Raw genomic sequence first — 24,119 nt, 5'->3', positions numbered from 1 at the left:
CCACATGGAGATGACACCCTCCCCCTGCCCAGGCCTCGGTGGGGGGCCTCACCCGTCAGGATAGACTGGTCGACTCTCAGCGTGGTGGACTTGATCTCGATGAGGCGGAGGTCGGCAGGCACTTTGTCCCCCACTGTGGAGAGGAACGGCCTGGCTGAGGGTCACTTTGGGTACCACACCCATCCCAGGAAAACCAGGAGACGCCCAGGATCCCAGGTTAGGGCTTGGGACCCCTTAGGTAGACCCCTGAGGGGCTTGGGAGGGATGGGACTGTCACCCCCTCTGAGAATAGAGCCAGAAGGATGGAGGCACAGAGAGGGACAGGGACCGCCATCACCACCTAACAAAAGGAGACGGCCCCCGCATACCTGCCACTTCCACGATGTCTCCAGGGACGATGTCCCGGGCGCGGATCCTCTGCACGCCCCTGCGGTCCAAGCGGATCACCTTGCCCATCTCGGGCTCGTACTCCTTCAGGGCCTCGATGGCACTCTCGGCATTGCGTTCCTGCAGAAGATGAGGTGGGCAGGCGGTCTGTCCCTGCAGCTCCCCACAGGCCACCCCCTCCGAGTGACAGCCTCAGGGCTTGGGACGGAGCTGGAAGGACCAGCAGTGAGACCCCAGCACAGTGCGAGGTCACACCAAGTGGCCAGGAGACCCCAGGGCCCCAGCCCACCTCCCTGTGCCTCCCACCTGCCACACGCCCACGATTGCATTGGCCGCGAGGATCAGCACGATGACCAAGGGCTCCACGAAGGCTGTCGTGGTCTCTTCACCCTCCTCGAACCAGGCTAAGACCTGCAGGATCAGAGCTGGTGAGTTCAGGCTATGCTGTGGGCTGGGACCAGCTCTTTTTTCTTCCTTTGCACCCCGGATCTCCTGTCTACTCCCCTGTTTTGGAGATGGCCTTGGGGAGCCCTGAGCTTGGAGAGGGCTACTCTGAGAAGGCCTAGATTTACAAGATGACCAGCTCCTACAGACAATGACCACCACAGCCCACGCCCCACCCAGACCAGCCTTTAGGATGCAAGGCAGGTGCACAACTGGTAGCTGGAGACTCCACTGTCTGCAAAGAGCTGTGGTTCTCAAATTGTGGCCCCTAGACCAGCAGCAGCACCTGGGAACTTGTTAGAAATGCAGTTCCAGGGGCCCATCCCCAACCTCCTCAGTCAGAAACTCTGGGTGGGGGAAGAGAGGGGGTACCCATCAATATGTGTTTTAGCAAGCCCAGGTGATTCTGATGCAGCTCACATCTGATATACACTGGCCAGTGGAGTGCCCAGGCCTGGGAGGCAGAAGACCTGGTTCAGGTCTCATTTTCACCTCTTGGTTCCAGTGAGTACTTGTCACGCCCTCTCCATGGGCCTTTGTGCCCATCTGTACAGTTAAAGGGTTCAAGCCCCCTTTTGGCTCAGCTATTTTAAGCATGGATAGACTGTTCTGTAAGAGTCCCTGGTTTTCCCCAAGGGCAGGAGGCTCAGACACGGCTGGCACAGCTGGTTGGGTGGGAAGCCAGGATTAAATCTAACTGGGCAGAGATGGCGAGACCCACCCAGGGCCCTGGCAGCCCACTCTCCAGGTCACCTGCTAGGGAGGGCTGGTGCCCACCCTCAGGGCGGCCACTCCCAGCCCTGAGTTACTACTAAGGTCTCTGCTGCTCAGCCACTAATGCCAACCACGGTCTCCCCCATAGCCTCTCCACCCTGGCCCTATGGCTCCCCAGGTCCAGGTAGGGTCTGGGCAGTGGGCAGCAGGGAAGAGCAAAGGGGAGCATCAGTCAAGAAGAGGTGGCAAGCAGTAAAGGCCCCTGAGATTTCAGGAGCGCCAGGAAACAGAGAAGGGCCAAAGGTGCTGGCTCTCACCTGGGGGCAACCCCAGGGACATTTGTCAATAGCTGGAGACATTTTTGATTGTCACATCTGGGGGAGCTGCTAGCATCTGGTGAGTAGTGGCCAGGGGTGCTGCTAAACATCCTACAATGTACAGGATGGCCCCATACAACAAAGTATCTGGTTCAAAATGTCAACAGTGCTGCAATCGAGAAACCCTGGCCTGAGACAGGGAAGGTCAGGGCAGGGCCAAGCTTGTGTCTCCAGAGCTCGCTCTCACAGCCAGGGTGGAAGACGGACTGGAGGGAGCCACATGGGAGCCGGTGTCCAGTGGAGGTGGCTGTGAGGGGACAGGCGAGGGAAGCCGAGGTCTGAGCAGAGCAGGGGGAGGTGGGGGTCAGAGAGGGCCAGGGAGCAGGCCCAGGGATGCCCACCATGGAGAGAGCCAAGAGGACAGCCCTGTGCCCCAGAGCTTGGGCTCCGAGCACTGCCAGGACCCGGCGGTCCCTCCCAGGCTCCAGGGCCATGGCGGCAGGGCTCTACTTACGAAGGACACCAGTGCAGCCAGCAGCAGGATGCGCACCAGGAGGTCCTCAAACTGCTCCAGCACCAGCTCCCACAAGGACTTCCCTGGGTACAGAAGCACCACGTGAGACCTGGGCCCCTGACCGACTGACCTTCCTCCACCCCTTTCAGAGCTGGGACGGCCTCGGAGCCACCTGGACCACTCCCTGCCCCTGCAGATCCCAGGGCGAGAGCCCGAGCCCCTGGAGGCCCTGGCGGATGAGGCTGGAGGACCCTGACGGCTCGGCAAGGCCTCACTCTGAGGGGAGGAGGGAGGGCATGCCCACGGATGTGGCCCCAGCACTGCAGCCCACCCTGGCCCAAGCCTCACCTTCTTCGGTCGGGAGCTCTGCAGGATCCAGGCAGCCATGCGGCATGAGGAGACAAGCGACAATTAGATTACAGTGGAGTCCGAGCAGCCCCCTCTTGGAGCCCACCCAGCTTGGTCTGGACGCATCCCTACAGCTTGCTGGGGTCCCTTGACCACCTGGTTTGAGCCCAGATGCTTCCAGTCCCCTACCCCCACCCCACGCTGGTTGAGGGACAAGACCGGAACCAGGAGGGCCTTTCCTCTAGTCCAGCCCCACCCCCATTTCATAGAGGGGAAACTGAAGCCTGGAGAAGAAAAAGGAACCCTGGGGTCACCCAGTGGATGGGTTGTTCTCATGGCTCCCCTGCATACCCTTCCTCAGTCCTGTTCCATGACACCCTACCTGCACCCCCACTGCAGGCAAGCCCCTCCCCCCACGAGCAACTCTAATTGAGAACAGGGGCTCAGGCCGCCTCATCCACCTGCTCCTCCTGGACCACCCGGGCAGACCCCCCCGGGCGAGGCATGAGCCAGCCCTCTGAACCCCACCCCACCTTGGAGCTTCCTCTGCACAAGACCTCAGCAGCCGGCATCCCAGGCAGTGAGGACTAGCCCACGGGTCTATCCCTGGGGGTGAGTCTTGACTTGCCCCTCCCAGGCCATCCCCTTCTGCAGGCTGGTAAGACACCCCCCACCCCACAGGCCCAGCCCCAGACCCATAGAACGTTTACAGGTCTATGGTTTCCAAACCCCAACAGGACCTGCCATCATTTTACATGCCGACTTTGTATTGCCTTCATTTCCAAAAGCGTCCCTGGTACCAGGCAGAGGGGGCTGCCTCAGTTACCTGCTGCCTTTGAATCCTCCCAACAGCCCACAGGGGAGGTGGGAAGGGAAGGGACTGCCGTGTTTCTCCAGATCTCCAGATGAGAGAACCGAGGCTCTGAGTGGAGCAGTGGCTTGAGCGAGGTCCCACAGCAAGTAAGTGTACCTGGCTGGGGCTGTGGGGGTGGTGAGGCAGCTGGCCCCGAGGATGGGCTTGGGTGGGCTTTCCCCGCTGCCGAGGCCTAACTGGCCCCCTCCTTGTACCCCTTGCCACTCAAAAGGACATCTCCGGGCAAGCAGCCTGAGCGACACCTGGAGACTGTTGGAAATGCAGAACCTGAGGCCCTACCCTGGGCTAGCTCTCCTGTCCTCGTTCTCCCTCCTGACACATGGAACAGGTCCTTGCATCCCTCTACCTGCTTTTGGCTCGTGCACCGGCCAGCTTTTCTGTGGGAGCTCTCTCCCTGGACCACTGGCTTGGAAGGTCTGGGGTCTGCACCTGGCAACTTAACCATGGAGAGTACGAAGCAGTCCATTGGGCTGCAGGAATCCAGGAGGGAAACATAACCTAAAAATACACTTTCTAGCATTTTCTCCAAAGCCCTATTTTAGGCAACGGCTGACATTTTCCGTGGAAAATGTAATCTCCAGTGTCCTGAGTCGAGATTAAAATCAAACAGACTCTTTCCTTCTGATCTATTTAGCTGAAGCGAACAGGAAAGGCAGCAGCAGGGAGGGCCAGGCCTGCTTTCTGGGCCAATTCTCCAATGGAGCAGGGTACTCTGGAGGTCATCTCGGCCACGCTCCAGCTTCTGTAAAGAATAGTGCCATCCTCAGTACGCCCACCTTCCTCTGCCATGCTTTACCAGGAGACCCCTCACTCCTGCAGGTATCCTCACAGTTCAGGAGCAAGAGGAGAAGTGCATCTGCGAGTCTCACCTGAATCCCTCCTGCTGTCTCCCTAACCCATCCCTGGCCCAGCATCCACTCTGTGGTGGTCATTATGCTGTGCCCCCAATATATCTGATTCTCTCCACCCGTGGGCACAGAGTGGGCACAGAGTAGGATTGCACTTCCTGGACCCCAAGCGCAAAAAAAAAGTGATGCATGCTAGTTCCGGACTGGATGTTTGATTGCTGACGCGAGTCTCTCGAAGAGCGCTGAGCACTAGAACTTTTTGTGATGATGGATGTAGTCTGTATCTGCACTGTCCGACACTGGAGCCACGAGCCACCTGGGGACGTCCAGCACTTGGAATGAAGCTCGTGTGACCAAAGAACTATATTTTTAATTTTACTTAATTTTCATTAATTTAAATTTAAATTTAAACAGCCTCTGGAAGCTGGTGGCTACTGTATCAGCCAATGTGGGTCTGCTGCTTTTCTCTCTCTGCTGCTCCAACCAGCAACCTATGAGATGGCATCTGCACTGTCAGCCTGGGTCATGGAGTGAGGAAAACACAGAGCCCTGGGATGACCTGCCACTGACAGAGCGTAAGAAATGAACCCCTATTGTCTGAAGCAACCGAGATGTAGGGCTGTTACTGCAGCATAAACTGGCTGATCCTGACTGAGAGCCCCTTCCTTGCAGACCTGGCTTCTACCACCAGGTTCCCCTTCCATCCCCCATACCCCTCAGGAGGCTCAGCAGCCACTGAGCTCCCCTCAGATGCCCCACCCATCCCCGCACGTGGCCCAAGGCCCGTGGGGTGCCAGGTGGGTGGCTCAGCCTCCCTGAGCCTCGTGTGGAAGGTGGGGCACCCACCCCCACCTTGAAGGGCTTCTGGGAGGATTATTGTCACCACCACCATCATCACTAATGTTATTGACAAGAGCCACATTTACTGAGCATCTCCTGTGTACCGAGTAGTGTGCCAGGTGCTCTACCAGTATTATCTCCAGACAATAAATGGGAAGACATTGTGTGCCGGGTAGGTGTTGGCAGATATATAACAATACCAGCAACTGGTGTTGTCTATGCCAAACACCATGCCGACTCTGTGTGCATTATTCTCTACAATTCTCAACCCAAGAAGGAGGATACAATTATTATTCCCATTTTACAGAGGAGATCACTGAAGCCCAGAGAGGTTGAATAACTAGTTGATGGTCACACAACTGGGAAGTTGCTGGGCCAGGTTTTGAGCTCAGGTCAGTCTGGCTCTAGACCCCCTGTTAAGACCTTCTGCCCTAACTCTTAGGCCTTCCTGCCTTCTCTCCCCTGGCCCCCTGCTCCCATAGCCATGTCCTGACTGTTAGGCTGGATGCCCTCATCCCATCAACCAGCCTACCCCTCTGTAGTGGCCCCAGGGCTCAATCAAAATCATCCCTGTCCGGAAAGCTCTCTGCTGTCCTCACAGGTGATGTTTTGGGGGTTGCTAGGCACTGCCTGCTCAGGCCTGGTCTGCTTCAAATGGCAATTCCACCAAGACCCTGAAAGACCCAATTCTCCTGTCACATCAGTGGGTTCTGGGGCTGTGGAGGGAGCCCAGGGGCTGGGAGAGGTCCTTTACCCCCACCCCTAGGCATCCCTGAAAGATATACTGGTGCCCCCCTTGTTATCCCCAGACTGTGGTTATGGGTGGGGAGGGGGTTGGTGCTGAGCTAGTTCCCCTTGACATGATGGCACTGGGCCTGCAGCAGCGCCGGATGCCCCATCTGTTAAACAGAAGAATGCCTGGGCCCTGCCCACCTCTTAGTGCCGTCCACTGGACTGCAAGGAACAGACAGTAATGAGCAGGTGCTGCTCCCTCCCAGACCCTCAGCCAGCCCACCTTTGCTCTGGGCCACCCTTGCCAGACTGAGCCGGCCCAAGCCCACTGAGGCCCGATATGGGGCTGGCCAGGCAGGGCCAGGGAGTTAGCCTGTGGGTCCTGAGATCAAAAGGGGATGTGATCAGAGAAGTTCCATGGCTTAGACAAGGAATCTGTTCCAGAGGACCTGAGTTCAAATCCTGCTCTATCTCTTGGTAGTCCTATGGCCGCAGGCAAGCCAATTACCCCCCTCTTTGTGTCACTTTCACCACCTGCAAAATGGGGATAATGATAGTAACTACTTTATATGGTTGCTGTGAAGCTTAAATGGCACTATGTGTGTAAAGCACTTAGAGTAATGCAAAGCACACAGCCCATGCTCAAAAAGCATTAGCCATAATCAGAATAATTGCTGGAATGTAAGCTCCACGACAGGACTGTCCAGTGCAGTGTCTGCAGCACCGAGAATGGTGCCAGGCACATAGCAAGTGCTCAGTAAATATCTGCAAATGAACGACCCCGCCTCCCCCACTGCCTACACACCTTCACGGCCTACAGGATAAAGGCCAAGCTTAGCCCAGCATGCAAGGCCCCAGTGGATCTGCCCTGACCAGCCTTTCCAGAATCACTCGCAGACCTTAGATGTCTGTCTGTCTCCCAAGCAGGACCCTCAGGACTGCCACTACATCTGCTCATTTTGAAGCTTCTGCTCTGAGATTTTGTTTGTGCATCTCTGTCCAGAGTACCCTTACCTATCTCCTTGTGGAAATCCCACCCTCTCAGGAAGGCTTCGCTGCAAAGCCCCCTCCCCTGGGAGCCCTCCCAGAGCCCCCACCTCATCACCCTGCCCTCCTCCCACCGCGTGACCTTCATGCGGTCATCTGCAGTGGGGCTGCCTCCCCACCCGATGGAACACCTCCAGGGCCAGGAGGGGTGAGTCACCCTGGGCCCAACTGTTTACTCAGTTGTTGCAGGTTCAGGCTGGGCCCAGGGCTGGGGGGTGGGGAGGTGCAGGGCCAGGCTGCCTCTGGGGCTGCCCCAGGCTCCACGCATCATTTGCTCCCCTGCTTCTCCCTCAACTCCTTCCTTCTGGAAACATTCGAAACTGGTATTTCGGCTTCTACATGTGGGCTCCAGCCAGGAGAGGAGAGCACTCACCAAGATCTTCCTCAAAGGTAAATTTACAGAGCAATTAAACAGTCACTCTTGCAGGGTCAGGGCCGGAGCCAGCCACGGGACAGACTCCGCCCAGCCCACCTGGCCCTGCTGCGTCTCCAGGAACCCTAGAGTGCAGGGACCACCTGTGTCCCTGGCTCCCCCACTCTGCAGAGGGGCCCACCAGGCCTACCTGGCTCTAGAGACCAAGGGTTTGCTCAGCATCTGGGTGCCCAGCTGCACCTTAGGGCAGACCCAGCTCTGACTTGGGGAGCTCCATTGTGAGGGGGCCAGGGAGTCGGCTGGGGCAGGCTTGGTACTGCTCCTGGGGGGACTAAGGCTGCCCAGCAAGGGCCAGAGGGCGGGAGAAGTAGGGTGAAACCTAGAAGACCTTGAGCTTCCAAATCCCGGCAGGCAAATCCCACTCAGCCCCTACCCGCCTCAGATCTGGGAGTCAGTTTCACATCCTGCAGGGCCTGTGGGGGATCTCAGGGGCCCCATCTCTGCTCTACTAAGGAGGACCCTGAAGGCCGAGGTGGCGTACCTCTGTGGGAGCCACCCTGCAAGTGGGGCCATGCAGCTGCCCCTCCTCCCACCTCGCCCTACTCCTCTTGGCCTGGTTTCCCGAGTTCCAGCAGTCAGCTGGGGCCTGGAGACACTGCTGGCAGGAATCCAAATCCGGACGACCCCTCCCACCTGGCAGCCCCTCCCCCAGGCCTTTGCACCCACTGTGCAGATGGACAGCCTGAGAGGCCCAGGTCAAACTGCCGTGTACAGACACCACCATCCGAGACCTCCTGGGCTCTTGTCTGACTCCCACATCGTGCTCTGCACCCAGCTCTCAGGATCCTTTAGGCCCAGGACCCCTCATCAGAAACATGCTCAACCCAATACTGCCTCTTGGCCCTGCGCAGGTTGGACAAGGATGAGCAGCTAGTTCCCGGGCACAGTAAAGCAAACAGCTTCTAAACATGTGAAAAGGTGCCGACCTGACTTGTAAAGGGAGAAATGCAAAATAAAACTACGAGAGGACACTTTTCTATCAGATCAACACTGATCAAAACATCTGATTACACACGGCTGGCCAGGTGGGGGGCAAATAGGTTGTAGTCAACCTTACCGAGACCAATTTAGCAACAGCTGTCAAAATTAAAAATACACACATCCTCTGACCCAGCAACTCCACTTTAGGAATTTATCCTTTAGTGATATTGACAAGTGTGTAAAATGACGTGGGGACAAGGATATTCCTTGTAACGCTGTGTGCAGTTACAACCCGAGGTGCAAACAAACCGAGGTGGAGAAATGCAGGGACAGCCAAGCGACAAAGTCCCGCAGAGCCACCAGGAAGCTTGATGACGCCCTACACCGGCCCCTCTCTCATTGGTGGTCAGGAGGAAAAGCAGGGGCAAAACATACCTATACTACACCTCGCTGCATGACAAAAAGATCAGAGCTCAGAGAGCCAATGGGAACAATGAGAATGGGTAGCTGGGGACAGGATGGGGGAGAGCTTTACTGTACACTATTTATACCCTTTGATTGTTGCACTGTAGGCAAATTTTAGTGAAAAATTAAATTTTTAAAACTGTAAAAAAATAAAAGCCCCATGAGGAAGCAGAGCTCTGGGCACCTTGGGGACCTGCAGAGAAAGGTGGGCTGGGAGGAGGCAGTGGGATCAGGAGCCTCCCATGTGCTGCCCAGACCAGCCCTGTTGGAGCCGCAGAGGACCCCCATCCCCCAAAACTAGGCTGGGACAGCCAGCGTATGTATGGGGCAGAGGGCTCCAGGCTGGCACACTCACTGACTTCACTGCTGACACCTGTCTCCGTCCCCCACCAGCTCAGAGGTTTCCATCTGCAGGAGGGAGGCAGCAGGATGGGATCCCCAGTCTCCTCCCCCCTCTCTCCCCTAGTCCCGGGGACAGAATTTGCAAACTTTAGGCCTGAAACAAATGACTTCCGTGTGGTTTCTAGCGCTAACGACCTTGCAGGTGCAGAGCTCCTGGGGGAAGGTGGGGGTGGGGATTGGTCTCTGGGGGGTTCCCTCCACCCGCAGGCCACACCCACCCCACCACCCAGCTTTTGGCCCTGAGCCCAGCCCAGCCCCTCCGCTCTTGGGAGAGGTGACCTCACTGAACACTCACAAACAACTCTAAGAGAGAAGGCTTGCGCGGCCCCATTTAGAGATGAGGAAACCAAGGCACAGAGAGGTGAAGTGGCTTGCCCAGGATCACACAGCTATGAAGGGGCAGCCCCACCAGAAAGGCTACGCCTGTAGTCACCACGGGACACCCCGCGCCACCTCCTCCTCAGACCAAGGCTGGGTGCTGGAGGCTGGAAGGGGGCAGCTGGCTCCCCTCCCCTCCCCTGACTTCCAGAGCCCTGGGATGCCTCCTGGGAAGATGTCCCTCAGCCAAGGGAGGGAAGAGCCCTCTGGGGCCCTGTGGGGGCTGGGGGTAAAGCTGGAACAGCTCCTGCCAGCTGACCCCAACCCCTGGTGCAGGCACCAACACCAGGGAACCTGTGACCCCCTGTACAGACAGGGGAAATTGAGGCACCTGTACCAGCTCCATTTACTTTGTGAGCCTGGGCAAGTTATTTAACCTCATGGTGTCTCAGTTACCTCCTGAGGGTTGTTTTTGGGAAGAAATGAGAGAAAAAATGAAAAGCGCTGAGAACAGTGCCCAGGACATAGTATGTGCTCAATAAACATTAGCTTTTATTATTACTACCATCAGAGCACACAGGAGCCAGAGGAGACCAGCGAGGGTCCCCCAACTTTTCCTCCCCCCACCCCAAGGCACATCCACCTCTCTGTGAACCTACCCACCACGCCAACACCCTCATCTGTCACCCCACACGGGGCACCAGGGATCCCCAAGATCCCCCCAAACAGCACAGGGTGGGACGAGGGGCTTCTTCCCTCCCAGTCAGCCCCACCCTGATGGACCAGTGACGACATGGGGGGCCAGAGAGAAGAGGGCCCTTGGCCGGGATCACACAAGTCAGAATCTGAGGGATTTGGGGGCAGCCTCAAGGGCTGGGTCTCCGGCTTCTCTTGGGAACCAGGACTCCCTAACTGGAGGCCACCGCGGACAAAGAAGCGGCTGTGGGACCCCACACTTTGCCTGCCCTGACCCCCTTCCCCACTCTAGGGTCGGGGGACAGACTGGGCTGCCCTATTCTTCTGCTGCAATGACACTCTCCCTGCCAAGTCACTAATGGGGGATATTAAATAATATTTATCTCCCCATTTCCTCCCACAGCTCCACTAAATATAGCAACTAATTTTTTTGAAAAAGGATTTCTGCTCCAGAAAGATAATATTTATATAAGAGGTGGTTTTCATAAACCAACATGAAACCCAAAGCACCCTTTCCAACAGCTCTTCGTAGTTTTTGAGCCAGCCCTGCACAGTGGGACCCTCCGCCAGAGCACCTTCCCCTCTGGGGAAAGAGGAAGCCGGGTGACAGGCCAGCTGTGAATGGTGAAAGGGTGAGGCCCCAGGTCCCTGCTTCCACTGGACGGAGGGGGCGTCTGGCTTCGGGGATGAGTGAAGGGGTGGCAGGTCCTGCCTGCAAAGGGCATGGGGAGGGGCCCTCCATACCTTCCACCCTCACAGACTCCAGATAGGAGCCACGGCCACATCTGGACAGTACCTGGAAGCAGCCACTGTGCCTTTTGGCAGAAAGGAGAATCCCACCTCCTTTGAAGGGTGTGAAGAAGAAATGGCACCCCTCCCACCCAAGCACCAACGCATCAACAGCTCGGAGACTCCCTCCCTGCCAGAGAGGGGCAGGAGCCACTCCAGGTCACTGGGCCAGGGAAAAGCCTCCCCTGGAGGCTCCCTGAGGCCTTGAACCCTCCACCTTCAGGGAGGTGGGTCTCCTGTCTCGGCAGTTCAAAGCCCCGCCGACTCAGCCAGCCACATCCGCCTGGGGTTGCCGAAAGAGGAAGACCTAGCGGGTGGAAGGGGGGCACAGCAAGGCTGCCAGCAGACAAGCTGCACTTTCTTGGACGTTTTATTGAGACCTTGGGGGAGACCCTCGGGACCAGCTGGGACCCCAGGCCTGAGTCTCTGCCCTGCAGGTCCCGCGCCAGCAGGTCTCAGTGTCTGGACCTGCACAAGATGGGCTGCTTTGCGGTGCGACCCGCAGCGCGGATGGGGGAGGGCTAAGGCTTGCATGGGTGGATGGGGGCAAGGGTGCGGGGGGTGGGAAGCACAGGTCCCGGGGCCTGGAGGGAGGGGAGTTGGGAGCCAGGCGTCCGGTCTCCCAACCCGGAAGACCCCCCCCCAGCCCCCACCCCGAAGGTGGCCGCTCAGCCCTGCCGGGAGCCCCACAAGCGTCTGAAGAAGTTTCCGGAGCCCTCGCTTCCTGCCCGCCCCCGGGGACCGAGAGCCGAGAGGGGAAAGAAGACCGCTCAGCCGCGGCGGTGCAGGGGGGAGACTGGGACTGCGGCGCGCGCGGGCCCCGCGGCCCGGTCCGGCCCGCACTCTCACCGTTGGGGCCGTAACGCTCCCGCGCGCGGGTCACCTGCGCCGGGCTCAGGCCGTCCTCGGCTGTCACCGAGAAGCGGCGCAGCACGTCGGCGGCCGGGAGCAGGTGCGCCTCCTCCATGCTGCCCGCCCGGACGTCGGCACCGTGGGTACCGTCGAGGCCGCCTCTTAGCGGGGCTATTGCGCGGGGCGCCGGGGATTCGGGCCGGGGTGGGCGCCGCGGGAGGCCATGTCCGCGCTAGGACCTTCCCCCGACGGCAGTGGCGGCGAACGCCCTAGCCCGCGCCAGGATGCTGCGCCCCAGGCTCCCTCCCCGGGGCGGGGCGGCACGGAGCCCGCCCCCGCACTCACACCCCTTCCGGCCGCACTTCTCGCCCGCGCGGCCCCGCCCCCCGCAAGGCCCGGGGCCGCCGCTGCGCCGTCCGCCCATTCTGCAGATTAGGCAGCTGAGGCCGCTTGCGGGGAGCCGAGGGCTGGGGCCCGAGGGGCCGCCCCAGAGCGGGGAAGGCGGGTGAGGCGGGCCACCGTTCGCCTCCTGCCTCCGGGGCTCGTTCTCCTGGGTCCTGGGAGGTTGCGAAATGCAGGTGGCTAGGAGGGGCTCTCTACCCCACTCCACCCCTCAACTTCGAATTCTGCGAAGTGTGACTTTGGGTGTGGTGGGAACCGAAAAGGCTGTGAATGAGCGCGCCTCCTCTGGAGGGGACAACTTGATTTTTTTTTTTTTTTAATTTGAGGTTTGTGCTTTCTTTAACTTGTGCTTTCTTTATTTTCCAAACGTCCAGCGATGAGAAAGTATTCCTCATATAACCAGAACCTACAACAATGAACCAGTATATTTAAAAGTTCAGAAAACCAGTCCTTTACCCCGGGCTCTCACCCTCACCCCAGCAGGAAATGCAACTGCGGGGCGGAGGCGGGGCTCCCTAGAGCGGCCCGGTGGGGTGGGGGTGGGGGGCCTCCCGCCCCAGGAAGGAGGAGGGCAGCGCCCCAACTCCAGCGCTCCCTGGGCTCCAGCCGCGCCAGCGGTGCTGGGAGAAGGGGCTGTAGGTTCCGGGGAGGAAGACGTGGGAAGGCAGAAACCGCTCACCCAGACCAGAAGGAGGAGCAGAGAACAATCTGATCGTCACCCCTTCCAGCTGGAGAGACCCAGCCGGTCTCACCGCCCGCCGCCGCCTCCCCACCCCCACCCCAGCTGGCCTCTGCTGTCCAGAGCTTCAGCCTCTGGGGAGCCACCAAGGTCTCCAGGGTACTAGATTCCAGGATTGAGCTCACCTAACCGGCTGCTTGAACCCCAAACCCCACAGTGCCTCCGCAGCTAGGGAGCCTTCCCGGAAAAATGCAGCTGCACTCTTCCCTCCCCACCTCCTGAAAGCCCCAGTTTCCAGCCTTGCCTCGGGTTGCTAACCCCTACCCAAACACTGTGTGCCCCCACTCACACCTTTTCCTCCCAGGACAGGGCTGGGTTCCTCTTTCTCTGCCCCCTTTCCCCTCATCCCCCCATGCCTTCCTGAGCACAGAAACAATTCGTAAGGACCAGCTGGCTGGACAGAATGGTCCAGCCCTTTGCTGCTTTCCGCAGGTCATCCAGACTCCTGGGCATCAGGTGGATCTCCAGGCCTGCCGCTCCAGGGTGGAGATATGGGATGCTGGCTTTCTGGCTGTGGCTCCTTCCAACCTGGCGTTTTAGATCCCCCAAGTATTTCTGGTCTGTCCTTTTCTCCCCCATCTCTACTGTCCACAAGGGCAGCCCCACCTGTTCCTAGGACAAATGTTAGCCAGGACTAGGCTGGATCAGAGCACTATAGCTCCCCACTAGAGACCTCTCTCCTAGAGACATAGAGCCCCGGGCATTCAAGCAACCAGTCCCCCCACCCTCAAATACACACACTGCCCCAAGGACCTTAACCCCAAGCTTCTCCAACTGCACCCCACCCTCAACTGTGAGTTGGTGTTTGCTAGAAGACACGGCCAGAAGGCCTGCCTGTTTGCTCTGGCAGCCCAGCCTATATTTCCGTTCTCCAGCCCATCCCACCCTTGCCTCCAAACAACCCATGGCAGGGCAGACAGCTGCCAGCAAGTGGGGCCCCCACCATGGCAGGCTCACACACCTGTCAGCATGCCCACCTGCTCAGTTGCCCCCATCGTGACTTCTGGGCAGTCCTCCAAGCTCCCACAGAATCACACACTCCAGCTACCTGCCCAGTTGCTGTTTGCTCCGTGTTACGTCCTCTTTCTGCACTTGGACAATCAGCTGGTGGCCAGGGGATCCAAAGGATATGCTATCCTTCCACCTCCCAGCTGCCATGTACTGAGAGCTCCATGCCTGGCACCCAGTCCCAGCTCTTCTCAACTTCCCGTAGGACAGATGGTGGCAGAATTTATCACCTCTCTGGCAAGGGTGAGGAGGCTGAGGTGGGGCAAGGAGGAAAAGTGAGCCTTCCCTGGAAGATTTACCCACATGGAGGAAAGGATATTGCAGGCAGAAAGTGAGAAATCTGGGCCGCATGTCAGGGACAGTAAATCAGTCCCTCAGCAGAGCTGGACCGTGGCACAAGAATCGGGGTGGACCGGAGAGGCAGGGCTCGGACACCGAGAACCTTATTGCCCATGCAGACCTGGATTTTGTGCTAAAAGCTTCCCAAGCAGTGGAGAGATGGAGTCAGATTTGCCTTTTAGAAAAGTGTCCTGGAAGCTGGTGTGGGGAAGGGATGGAAGGGGACAGCGGACACTGAAAGGAGCCCACAGTCATCCTGAAGGAAAATGAGGAGGTTTCCGGACTAAGGCAGGTTGGGGCTGCAAGGGACATGCCCTGCGAATGGTTAGGATTCAGGGATGAGAGAAGGTGCGTCGTCGAGGCTGACTCCGGAGTTTCTGGCTTCAGCGGCTGGGTGAGTGAGGGGTTCAGCCTGAGGTGGGCTGCAGCAGGTTGAGGCAGGGAGGGGAGTCAAGAAGTGCATTTGGGGTCAAGTGGAACATGAGGATCTGCGGGATGGAGATGTCTAAGGGCAGTTGTGTATTTGGGGCTGGAGAGAGAGATCTGGGTGGCAGCCTGAGCTGCCCGTGTCACCCCCCCACCAGTCAGGTGAGTGGGCCATGGGCGGGCCCTCACCTAGGAGCAGCTCAGCCATAGGCCGGTGAGCTGAGCCCATCAGACCCTGTCTTGAGAGTTCAAATGTTGAGCTCAACCTTGCATCAGGAGGGCAGTGGGTGTTTGGACCGGAGTTGAAGGGCCAGAATTAACATCATCTTAAGTAGAGCAGCGCCAGAGCAGAGAGGAAAAACAAGCTCACGTGAACAAGAAGTTGAGACAAGATATTTTGGTCAAAGAGGGTATGGGGGAGGGGGGCTGCCTGATGGCAACCAAGTTCCTCAGAGGCTCTACCGTACTTCTGCCCTTGACCACCACAGTGTTCCATGGGGCATGACTCTGTGTCTTCCCACAGACCTACTTTTATCAGCTACAGCTTGAGCAGGTTCCTGATTTTTTTGCAAAGGGCTGTGACTAGAAAGAGTCAGATTAGCCCAGGTCTGAATCTGGGCTCTGCCTCCTCCAGGCTGTGCAGTCCTGGGCCAGGCCCTTTACCTCTCTGAGCTTCACTTTACTCATCCCTAACAGTGAGCTAACTGCTGTAACAAAGTCACCAAAACTGTATGCGGGCTTAGATGTGATAGACTCTTATTTCTTAGGCACGTAGAGTCTGAAGCAGGGGTTCTGCTTGGTGGGATGTTGAATCCGTTTTGCAGAGCTGCCATCTTTATCACGGTCCCAAGGTCACCACACTTGTCTGCATCAAGCCAGAGCGTGCAGGATGGCACGAGGGAGGCCTTTATGGGCCAGACCTAGCTGTGATGGCATCATTTCTGCTCACATTCCATTGGCTAGAATTCAGTCACATGGGCACATGTGACTGCAAAGGAAGCTGGGAAATGTAATCTAGCTGTGCTCAGAAGAACAGGAAACAGGTTTGGTCGGACCATTGATGGAGATAATAGTAGTTCTTTTCCAGCATTGATGAAGTAGATTGTGGCACCCGTCCCCCTTTCCTCCTATAACAGCACCTGGTTTTCTTTTTGGAAATCTTCTCTGCCCCTCCCTCCTTTCCTGTGGTTTTCATAGAGGTGATTCCAAGCCAAAGATCCAGGGGTGAGCCTGGGACTCTGTCCTAGCCAATGAGGGTCCTACACCTCCCCAGCCACTGAGGATGATTGGTTCAAGATGAGCATGTGACCCAAGTCAGCCAATCAGAACCATCGACTGCAACCTTTGTTAGAATATTGGGGAAAATAATTTTACTCTGTGGGTAAGATGGTGGCTAAGCTGGGGACATAAGCTTGGTGCTAATGGCAGCCATCTTGCTGCCATGAGGGTAGAATGTAGCTGCCTGTGAAGCCACCACAAAGAGAAGCAGAGAAATGGAGAAGGGCCGCTTTCTGATGACAATTTGTGAGCCTCTGGAGCCGCCTGAAATCAGTCCACCCTTGGTCTTTTCAGTTATGTGAGTCAATAAATTCCTTTTTAGGTGGGTTTCTGCTGTTTGAAAATGAAAGTGTTGGAACTGAAACACCTTGTAGGAGCTAACTGATGGTTGCTGGAGGTGGTACATGCCTAGTAATAAATGGTTTCTGGTATTGTTTTTATTATTATGGGAATTGAGAAAAGTTCCTGCAGTGTGGATTGAGAAGGAGCCACCAGAGAGGGCAGGAATATGGGGCCCAGGGAGGTAGGCTTCTTAGATGTCCCAGCTGTGGGCCTTGTCCTAGAGCCCCTCCGGCTGGCACTGGGGCCATGCCCCAGCACCCCCACTCACTTCAGGCCTGCCTGTGCGGCAGCTCTTCCCCTTCCAGAGGCCCCAACAGATGGCCTTCCAAACCAGACTGGAAAATACCTGTAATCAGAGCCACCGAGTGGAGCACTCAGCATGTGCCAGGCCCAGAGCTGAGCTCTTTTCATGCGTTGTCCACTGAATTGTCACCACAACCCTGAGCTATGTACTGTTATCATCCCCATTCAGGGCTGGCTTCATGGGCATGCAACCCATGTGGCGGCATTTAGTAGGGCACAACGCATGGTTTAAAGGCCCGTTGTCACCATCTTGACGTTCTTAATGATTTTGTCTCTGACCTTGTGTTTTATAACAATTTCCGGTGGGCCGATGGGAGCATGAGGAGATGTGCGTAGCCTGCCGTCCGTTCACATACAGCATTCCTGGTGCCTCATGAACACACTTATTACAATGGACCTGCGATGCCTGGGAGTTCAGTGAGACTCAAATCAAATAAGTGGAGTTGCTGACAGCCCCGAGAAGCTTTTCATTTGTACCAGAACTTGCTTTGAATACAGAAAGATGGCAGTAGTTCTAAGAAACGCAAAGGACCACGAAGCCCTAGCAAATCCTTTCTTACCCATGGTGCTTCCCTGTACTAGTCAACCACTTACATGACAGAGAAGGAAAGGGAAAGATAGGGCAACCCAGAGATCATTTAATCTCAGTCCTTCCATCCTCATCTGCAAGGCAAAAGCAGAGCATGTTGGTAAATGAGAGCGTATCAAGTCGTGAAATAAAAACAGCTGAGCTACTGTTGTGCAGTGTTTCCACTGTTCTGGTAAGAACAAGATGTACATGCACGCACGAACTACAGAATGCCAATTTGAAATTTCAGTGAATCCACGTACAAGTTAAATGTGCTAACTTAGCATTGAAAACTGGCATTGAACAAGGTAAAGATAAATGGTAAAACGCATGCTAATGATTTAAAATTTTAATATTTCTTCGCTTAGAACAACTTTAAATTGCAAAAAAAAAAAAAAAAAAAGGAAAAAGCAAGTTGAAAGAGAGCCTGCAAAGAACAAAGGAAAAAGCCTAATATTTTAGTACCTTTAACAACACCTTTTCCTCCTGCTTTGTGAACCAGGGGTGCTGCATTTTCATTTTGTGCAGGGCCCCACAAATTATGTAGCCAGCCGTGTTCCCATCTTACAGATGAAGACAGGCTCCAAAAGGCTCAGAGAACCTAGGTGACTTACCCAAGGTCCCTCAACTGGGATTCAAACCCAGGCCTGTCTGACTCCAGAGCCCAGGCTCCTAGGCACCCCAGCAGCCTGCCCACCTGGGATCCCCTCCCAAAGCACAAGTGCAAGGGAACCTCTCCTGGGCAGAGAAGGGTGTTCTCCCATGCTCCATTCCTGCCCCTGCTTTTCTCTCACTGTCCAAGCTCATGCCCCTTCTTCTCTCTCAGCTGGACGTTCCAGCAGCCTCCTCCCTAGCCTCCCTGCCTCCAGATTTACCTCCACTACATCAAGATTCCTTCGCTGAGATGCTGCTTTTATTACTCCATTCCTCTCCTCAAGAACCTTCCTTAGATCTCATCTACTGGCACGATGAAGTCTAAAAACCCTTCAGCCTGGCGATCAGTTGGCCGCTGTGCATGTATCTTGGCAAACTAGTCTCTGCAGAATTTCCCTGGCCCGGCCCATTCCAGCTTCGTCCCTTTGCCCCTGCTGTTCCCTGGGCCTAGACTGCTGTTCTGGCTCCTCTTCCACAGTGTCTCCCCACACGGGAAGCTCACATTCTTGGCCATCCCAATCCTGGATGTTTACTCTCTTCCCTGCACTCCTATAACTGGTTCTGAATGGGTCCCCTGGTGAGCCACCCCCCGCCCCCAGGATCAAGGCCTACCTCCTCATTGTACCAAGGGGAAACTGAGGCCCAGAGAGAGGAAGGGACTCAAACAGGGACACGAAGCCAGGGGGGCTGAGGCAGAGCTTTGACCAGCACCTCCGGTGAAGGTGTCCCAAGCATCTCACTCCGGGACAGTGGAAGTAGGGGTTTGAGGATTTCAGGGAGCAGGTGTTGGGCCAGAGCCTGGGGAGGGCTGGGGGCAAGAAGCTTGGGTTCTGACCATATTGTTACCCCAGCTTCATTTATTCATTCGAAACTATTTATCAAGGACACACCACGGACCAGACACAGTGCCAGGCCCTGGAGAGATGGTCCCTGTTCTCTCCGAACTTAGAGTCGTGAAGGGACTGAGCCGTTACTCCCACCCAGACAGCCAGGCAGAAAGCGAGGCCGGTGGTGCCTTGAGGACATGGGGAAGGGGCAGATCTCTCCCAGCGAGGGAGATCAGGGGAAGCCTCCCGGAGGAAGTGACGCTTCTGAAATCTGAAGGAACAGAGGAGGGAAGAGTGGTCGAGGCAAGGGAACAGCCTGTGCAAAGTCAACTTGGCTGTGAAGCCTTGGGGGTCCTGTTTCTGGGTCTCTGTCTGTCAGTGCCAACAGTGGGAGGGGCCGAGCATCCTCCCAGGCAGAGGTGCGGGTTGCCTTGCCACTGTCCTACTTTGGTTTGTAAATGACTCGGTTCAAAATGCAAACAGTCCTGGAGGCTGGGGAGCCTTCCCATCCCCCTCCCAGGGCTCCCCAGGGCCCAGTGAGCAGATGTTCTCTGCTCCCTTAGACTCTGCTGCTGAGCACTGATTCTTGAGTCTACTGTCTTACCAATCCCCCCCCCCCCTCCATGACCTCCCTCGGGGATGGGGCAGAGGAAGGTTCAGGATGACCTTTGCTCTCAGCTGCTACCTCCTTGCTTACCCCAGAGTCTTCTGTTTTGGTTTTTCAGGCTTGGGAACTACCTTGCAAGTCCCGGATGCACCCTACCAGTCATCATACCTACTCCTCCAGCCCTCCCTGTGCTCTAAGAAGGGGTCCTCCCAGGGATCCCCTGACCCCCACTCTCTCACCTCCTCTCAGCCCTGCCTCCTCAGGGGATGTGCAGTTTTCTCAGCCCACCCTTCAGCCTTGAGGCTTTTTCCTCCACATCCCAGGAACTCACCAGTTCCTGCTGTTATGGTTTGCTGATACTCAGTGGGAAGTTTCTTGCCTCTGCACCCTTGCTCATGCTGTTCCTTCTGCTTGGAACACCCTTCCGTAGTTCAGTTGGCTGATTCCTGCTCGTCCTTAAAGGTCCGGATGCCATCCCTACACTCTGAGGCCAAAGGCTCAACATAGCCCCTTGCAGCCCCCATCAAGCAGACAGCTCCTGGGTGTTCATTGTCAGCTCTGCTCCCCTGTCTGGTAGACACCCTCGAGGGCAGGCACATGGTCTGACTCATCTCTGTTCTAAAGAGGTGTCAGGGAAGGTTTCTTGAATGACCAAGTTAGGGTAGGAAGACTTGGGACCCTTTTCCCAGAAACGGAGCACAAACTGGCCTTCTGGGGTCCAGGGAAGTGGCGATTTGTCATCAGCAGGACAGAGCTGATGTCAGCCAGCCCACAGAGTACCTGAGCCATCTCATTTTGGCATTTTCCCCCTTACACTGACCTCTGCAAGAATAGCCCCTGCACGAGGTGGGTGTGGGGGCCTTGGGCCAAGCTGCTTACTCCTCAACTCCTTGAGGCAACTTCCTGTCCTCACCCCCTTATCTCCCCGGCCAGGCCAAAGAGAGGAAGTTGTCCTCTCCCTCCCAGTGGTGGACAGACACCCCCTGGACCTCAGGGAAGGGGGGAGCGTGTCATGCGAGGCTGTGCCTGCTCCTTCCAGGCCTGTCTCCTCTTGCTGCTGCTACGATTCTTCTTCCTGCAGCCCAGCTGCTACTCTCCTGCTCAAGTGCCTTCCATGACTCCCCATGGCCTACCCAATTAAGATGGACTCCCCAGCTTGGCCTTTAACCTTCTCTCTAGTCACATTAACCTGACTTCTCAATAACTGCTCCGAAGTTTCCTCCCTCTCTGCCTTTGCCCCGAGTGGTTCCCTGCACTGTGAAACTCCTTCTTCTCATCTTTATGCGTCTAACCCCTCCTTAGTCTTCAAAGCCAGGCTCAAATGCTGCCTTCTCCAAGAAGTCCTCCTTGACCCCTCAGAGCCATTAGCCTCCCGAGCACCCTGACATTTGTTATTCCTCCATATTTGTCTAAAATTCTCATCTGCAGCATCGAGGCTGTTTCCCACCCCAATAGGAGTTGCGTCTGAATATCTCAGGGCCTCTCCAGGGCAGCCCAGTGCCTGCAGGTCATTATAAAGTTGCCTTCCAGATGACTGGGAGTCTCCTTGGAGAGCACTATTACAGCACTCATCGTCACATCTTCAGACTCTCAAAGTTATGGGTTGAATGGAGGTTCTAGCCAATGCCAAAAGACAAGAAAAGTAAATGAAGTACAAATACTGGAAAGTGAAAGAATGAATGAGATATTCATATCCATGAGCTTGTGCCATTCTCACCATGGGATACACCAGAGTCAGTGACCCTGTTGTATGGACAGAGGCTCAAGGCCCAGAGAGGGGCTGGGATTTCCCTAGGGCCACACAGTGGGTTGGGTTCCCTCCTAGCTCTGTGCTACTTTGTCACAGCACCTGGCACAACTCCCTCATCTCTTGGCTGGTCTTGGGCTGTGCTCATCAGCACCGTGGTTAGTGAGGCAAGAGGCCCTGTCTGGCAGGGAGGGGGCTCTGGCCAGTTCCAGGCCATGCCTGACCAGTCTGCCTGCAGGGCCTCACGTGGTAATGGGTTGTCAGAAAATAAAACACAACTCCCCCCCCCACCCCAGCCATTTGCCTTGTAAATTGTTACACTAGACCAAGCTTGTAAGCTGAAGGCACAAATTGGAAAGGAATTCAAGACCTGGGACTTGCTCCCTGCTGTGGGGAAGAGGCTGTTCCTAGGCCTGGGGCTGGGCTAGGGTGGCCCATCAAACCCTCAAGCAAGGTTGGGTGCTTGTGGCAGCCCCTGGCCTTGGGAGTCCGGGGAAGTTCCCTTCCTTCCTGGCCCAGGGTCTCTGTGCAGTGGGGGTGGGATGGGACAGTATCTGGAGTACATAGGATCCTTGGTGGGAAACTCTTCCCACTTCCCACCTGGGAGCAGGACGAGGGCAAAGTTGCAGGAGACCCGCATCCTGTCCTTGGCTCCTGGGCTGGGGGCAGAGGGAAAACTCAGGTCTCTGTTTGCAGTGGCCCGAGCTCCTCTGGCCCCCACTGCCTGCAGCCCTGGTTTCCATAACAACTCTGGCCTGTTCCCTATCCTCTCAGGCCCAGCTGTCCTGACGTTCCCTCCCCATGCACTTTCGGGCCTTCTGGCCCAGCGGTGCCAGGTCTCCGCCCCGGCATTCCCTGCGTAGGCGGCCGGCCCAGCTCCCTGGGGATATCCTGTCTTTGTGGCCCAGAGCCTAGGCTCTGCATCTGCCAGGTCAGCCCTCAGTGCTCTGGGTCCCTTCCAGATCCCCAGGTGGGGCCAGCAAGCCCAGAGGGTTTGGGAAAGTTGGCCGCGGCACCCAGGTCCCCCAGCATGGCAGAGTTGGGCACCATGCCTGAGGCACCTGGCATGGTGGTCAGCCTTGCGGCAGACGCACGGGTGGGGCCATGTGCCCCAGGACTGGCTTGCAGGTGACCTTGGCATGTCCTCTGCTTCTCTGGGCTCCCGCTCTGAGGCCAGAACTTACGGCAGACACAGCCCAGGCCTGGGCCCAGCAGACCAAGGGAATCTGCGCCTGTGGGGGTGGTTGCCCCAGAGTGGCCGGTGGGCTGAGTGCACTCATTGGGCCCCAGGCTTGCCTCTGTACCACCGTGGGGCCCTGCCCCTTGGCCCTGCCCCTTGGCTCTCCATGAAAATGCCTCAATTTGCAAGTTGGGTTCCATTTGCTTCTAATTCCCTGGAGCCACACCGCCCTCATTTCCGTACTCAAATCAGCCCAGTCCCTCCTGCGTAAATCATTCACAAAGCCAGCTGCTGGCAGTGGAGGGAAGGATGGGACCTGGGAGAGGGCCTCACCGCACTGTCCGCTCTGAGTAGCTAAGGACGGAGTGCTTGCCAAGTGCACAACTTAATCTTTCCAAGAAGCCATTAGGGTAGGGTTCTATCATGCCCTGACTTTGTGGGATTGCATACTGAAGCAAGGGCCACAAATTGGTGCATGGTCCAGCAGGGATCTGGAACCCAGGTCATCTGGTCCCAGAGCCCAGCTTCTCAGGCAGTGTGCTGTGTATAGAAAGGATGCAGTGTGGCTTGCCCCAGATCACCAGGAGTGCAGGACTGGGCTCCTAACCTGGCTTTGACTCAAAGCTCCTGCATGTGACCACTGAGCCACCCTGCCTGGTGAAAGCTCTGAGGATGGGCCAGGGACCACCTTGGCCCCTGCCATGCCCTCAGCACCCTCTTCAGGGCCCCCGAGGTACCAGTCAACCCATGGATAGGGAAAGACCTCCACCTGAGAAGTCCATTGGCTTTAGTTTTCAATCTTAGCTCTGCTGGATGACCTTGGGCAAATGACTTCATTTCTTAGAGCCTCAGTTTTCTCAGCTGTAAAATGGGAGCTGTAATGGTCCCAGTCCCACAGGGGCATTTTGAGCACCACGTGAGAGAGTGTGACGACTGGGGCCAACGTGGGCCTGCTGGGCTTCAGACGTTCAGTGCCCCTCTCTTTCTCACATCCCCTCTCAAGGACCCAGCCTTGCTCTGGCCTCTGTTCCCTGGGACACTCCCACTCTGATCAGACTGTCTGACTTGACCAGGAAGCTGGCCAAGGGCAACACCCACCCAGATCCTGGAGGCAAGGAGCCAACAGGCGGGAACAAAGAATTTTCCATGGCTATGCAGTTAATGAGGAACTGACACACTTGGGGCCTCAATTAGTCTTTCACCCTCCTCTCCTTCCCCCAAATTTCCAACATTGGTGATATTTACCTTGGAATTGTGCCCAGGACTTCAGGAACCCAGCATGGGTAAGTGGAAAACAATACGAAAGACAGATAGATAGATTTTTTAAAGGTAGCGTTGGCAAGATTCCACTGTCTGTTTTAAAGCATATTACAAAGCAGCAAGTATCCGAACCAAATGGTTTTGTGTTGGAAGCAATTCGATTGGGCTTCTGTCAGTTGCAAGACATCAACAAACAACAAGGAGGGAGAAGGCGTGGTCTCTTGCCCCAGGAGTTTCACGGATGAGAGTGGGAACTTCGGCAGCTACCTAAGGGATTTAGTGGTTGAGAGCATACTCTCTGGAGACAGACCTGGGATTCAGCGCCAGTTCTACTAGTTACTGGTTGTATGATCTTGGGCAAGTTACTAAATGTCTCTGAGTCTCAGCTTGTCTGTCTATAAAATGGGAATGATAATGGGCCTCATCTCAGTGGCGTGTTGTGAGTTTGAGATAACATGTGTGGAACACTGGGACAGACGTTAGCTGACTCTCTAAACC

At 56.4% G+C, this 24,119-nt stretch overlaps 1 protein-coding gene across 11 annotated transcripts in view; it reads right to left on the bottom strand.

Annotated features, from left to right (window-relative positions):
- Nucleotides 1-12,240, bottom strand: part of ATP2A3 (ATPase sarcoplasmic/endoplasmic reticulum Ca2+ transporting 3) — a 30,633-nt gene extending 18,393 nt beyond the window's left edge. For 8 of the 11 annotated variants that reach the window (XR_005212593.1, XM_037808377.1, XM_037808378.1 and 5 more), the window contains exons 1-6: nucleotides 11,939-12,240; nucleotides 2,725-2,742; nucleotides 2,377-2,459; nucleotides 694-798; nucleotides 369-507; nucleotides 53-133 (exon numbers count right to left, since the gene is read on the bottom strand). Coding sequence is in view for 10 of the 11 variants with exons in the window: in XM_037808377.1 (XP_037664305.1) it covers nucleotides 53-133; nucleotides 369-507; nucleotides 694-798; nucleotides 2,377-2,459; nucleotides 2,725-2,742; nucleotides 11,939-12,056 (544 nt within the window). In the remaining variant the exon portion in view is untranslated. The remainder of the gene's footprint in view (nucleotides 1-52; nucleotides 134-368; nucleotides 508-693; nucleotides 799-2,376; nucleotides 2,460-2,724; nucleotides 2,743-11,938) is intronic. The other 3 variants (XM_037808382.1, XM_037808385.1, XM_037808386.1) reach the window with 1 other exon arrangement.
- Nucleotides 12,241-24,119: the final 11,879 nt, after the last annotated feature.

Source organism: Choloepus didactylus, chromosome 18 (assembly GCF_015220235.1).
Source record: "Choloepus didactylus isolate mChoDid1 chromosome 18, mChoDid1.pri, whole genome shotgun sequence".
Classification (NCBI taxonomy): domain Eukaryota; kingdom Metazoa; phylum Chordata; class Mammalia; order Pilosa; family Megalonychidae; genus Choloepus; species Choloepus didactylus.
This window is presented reverse-complemented; position numbering and strand designations above follow the sequence as displayed.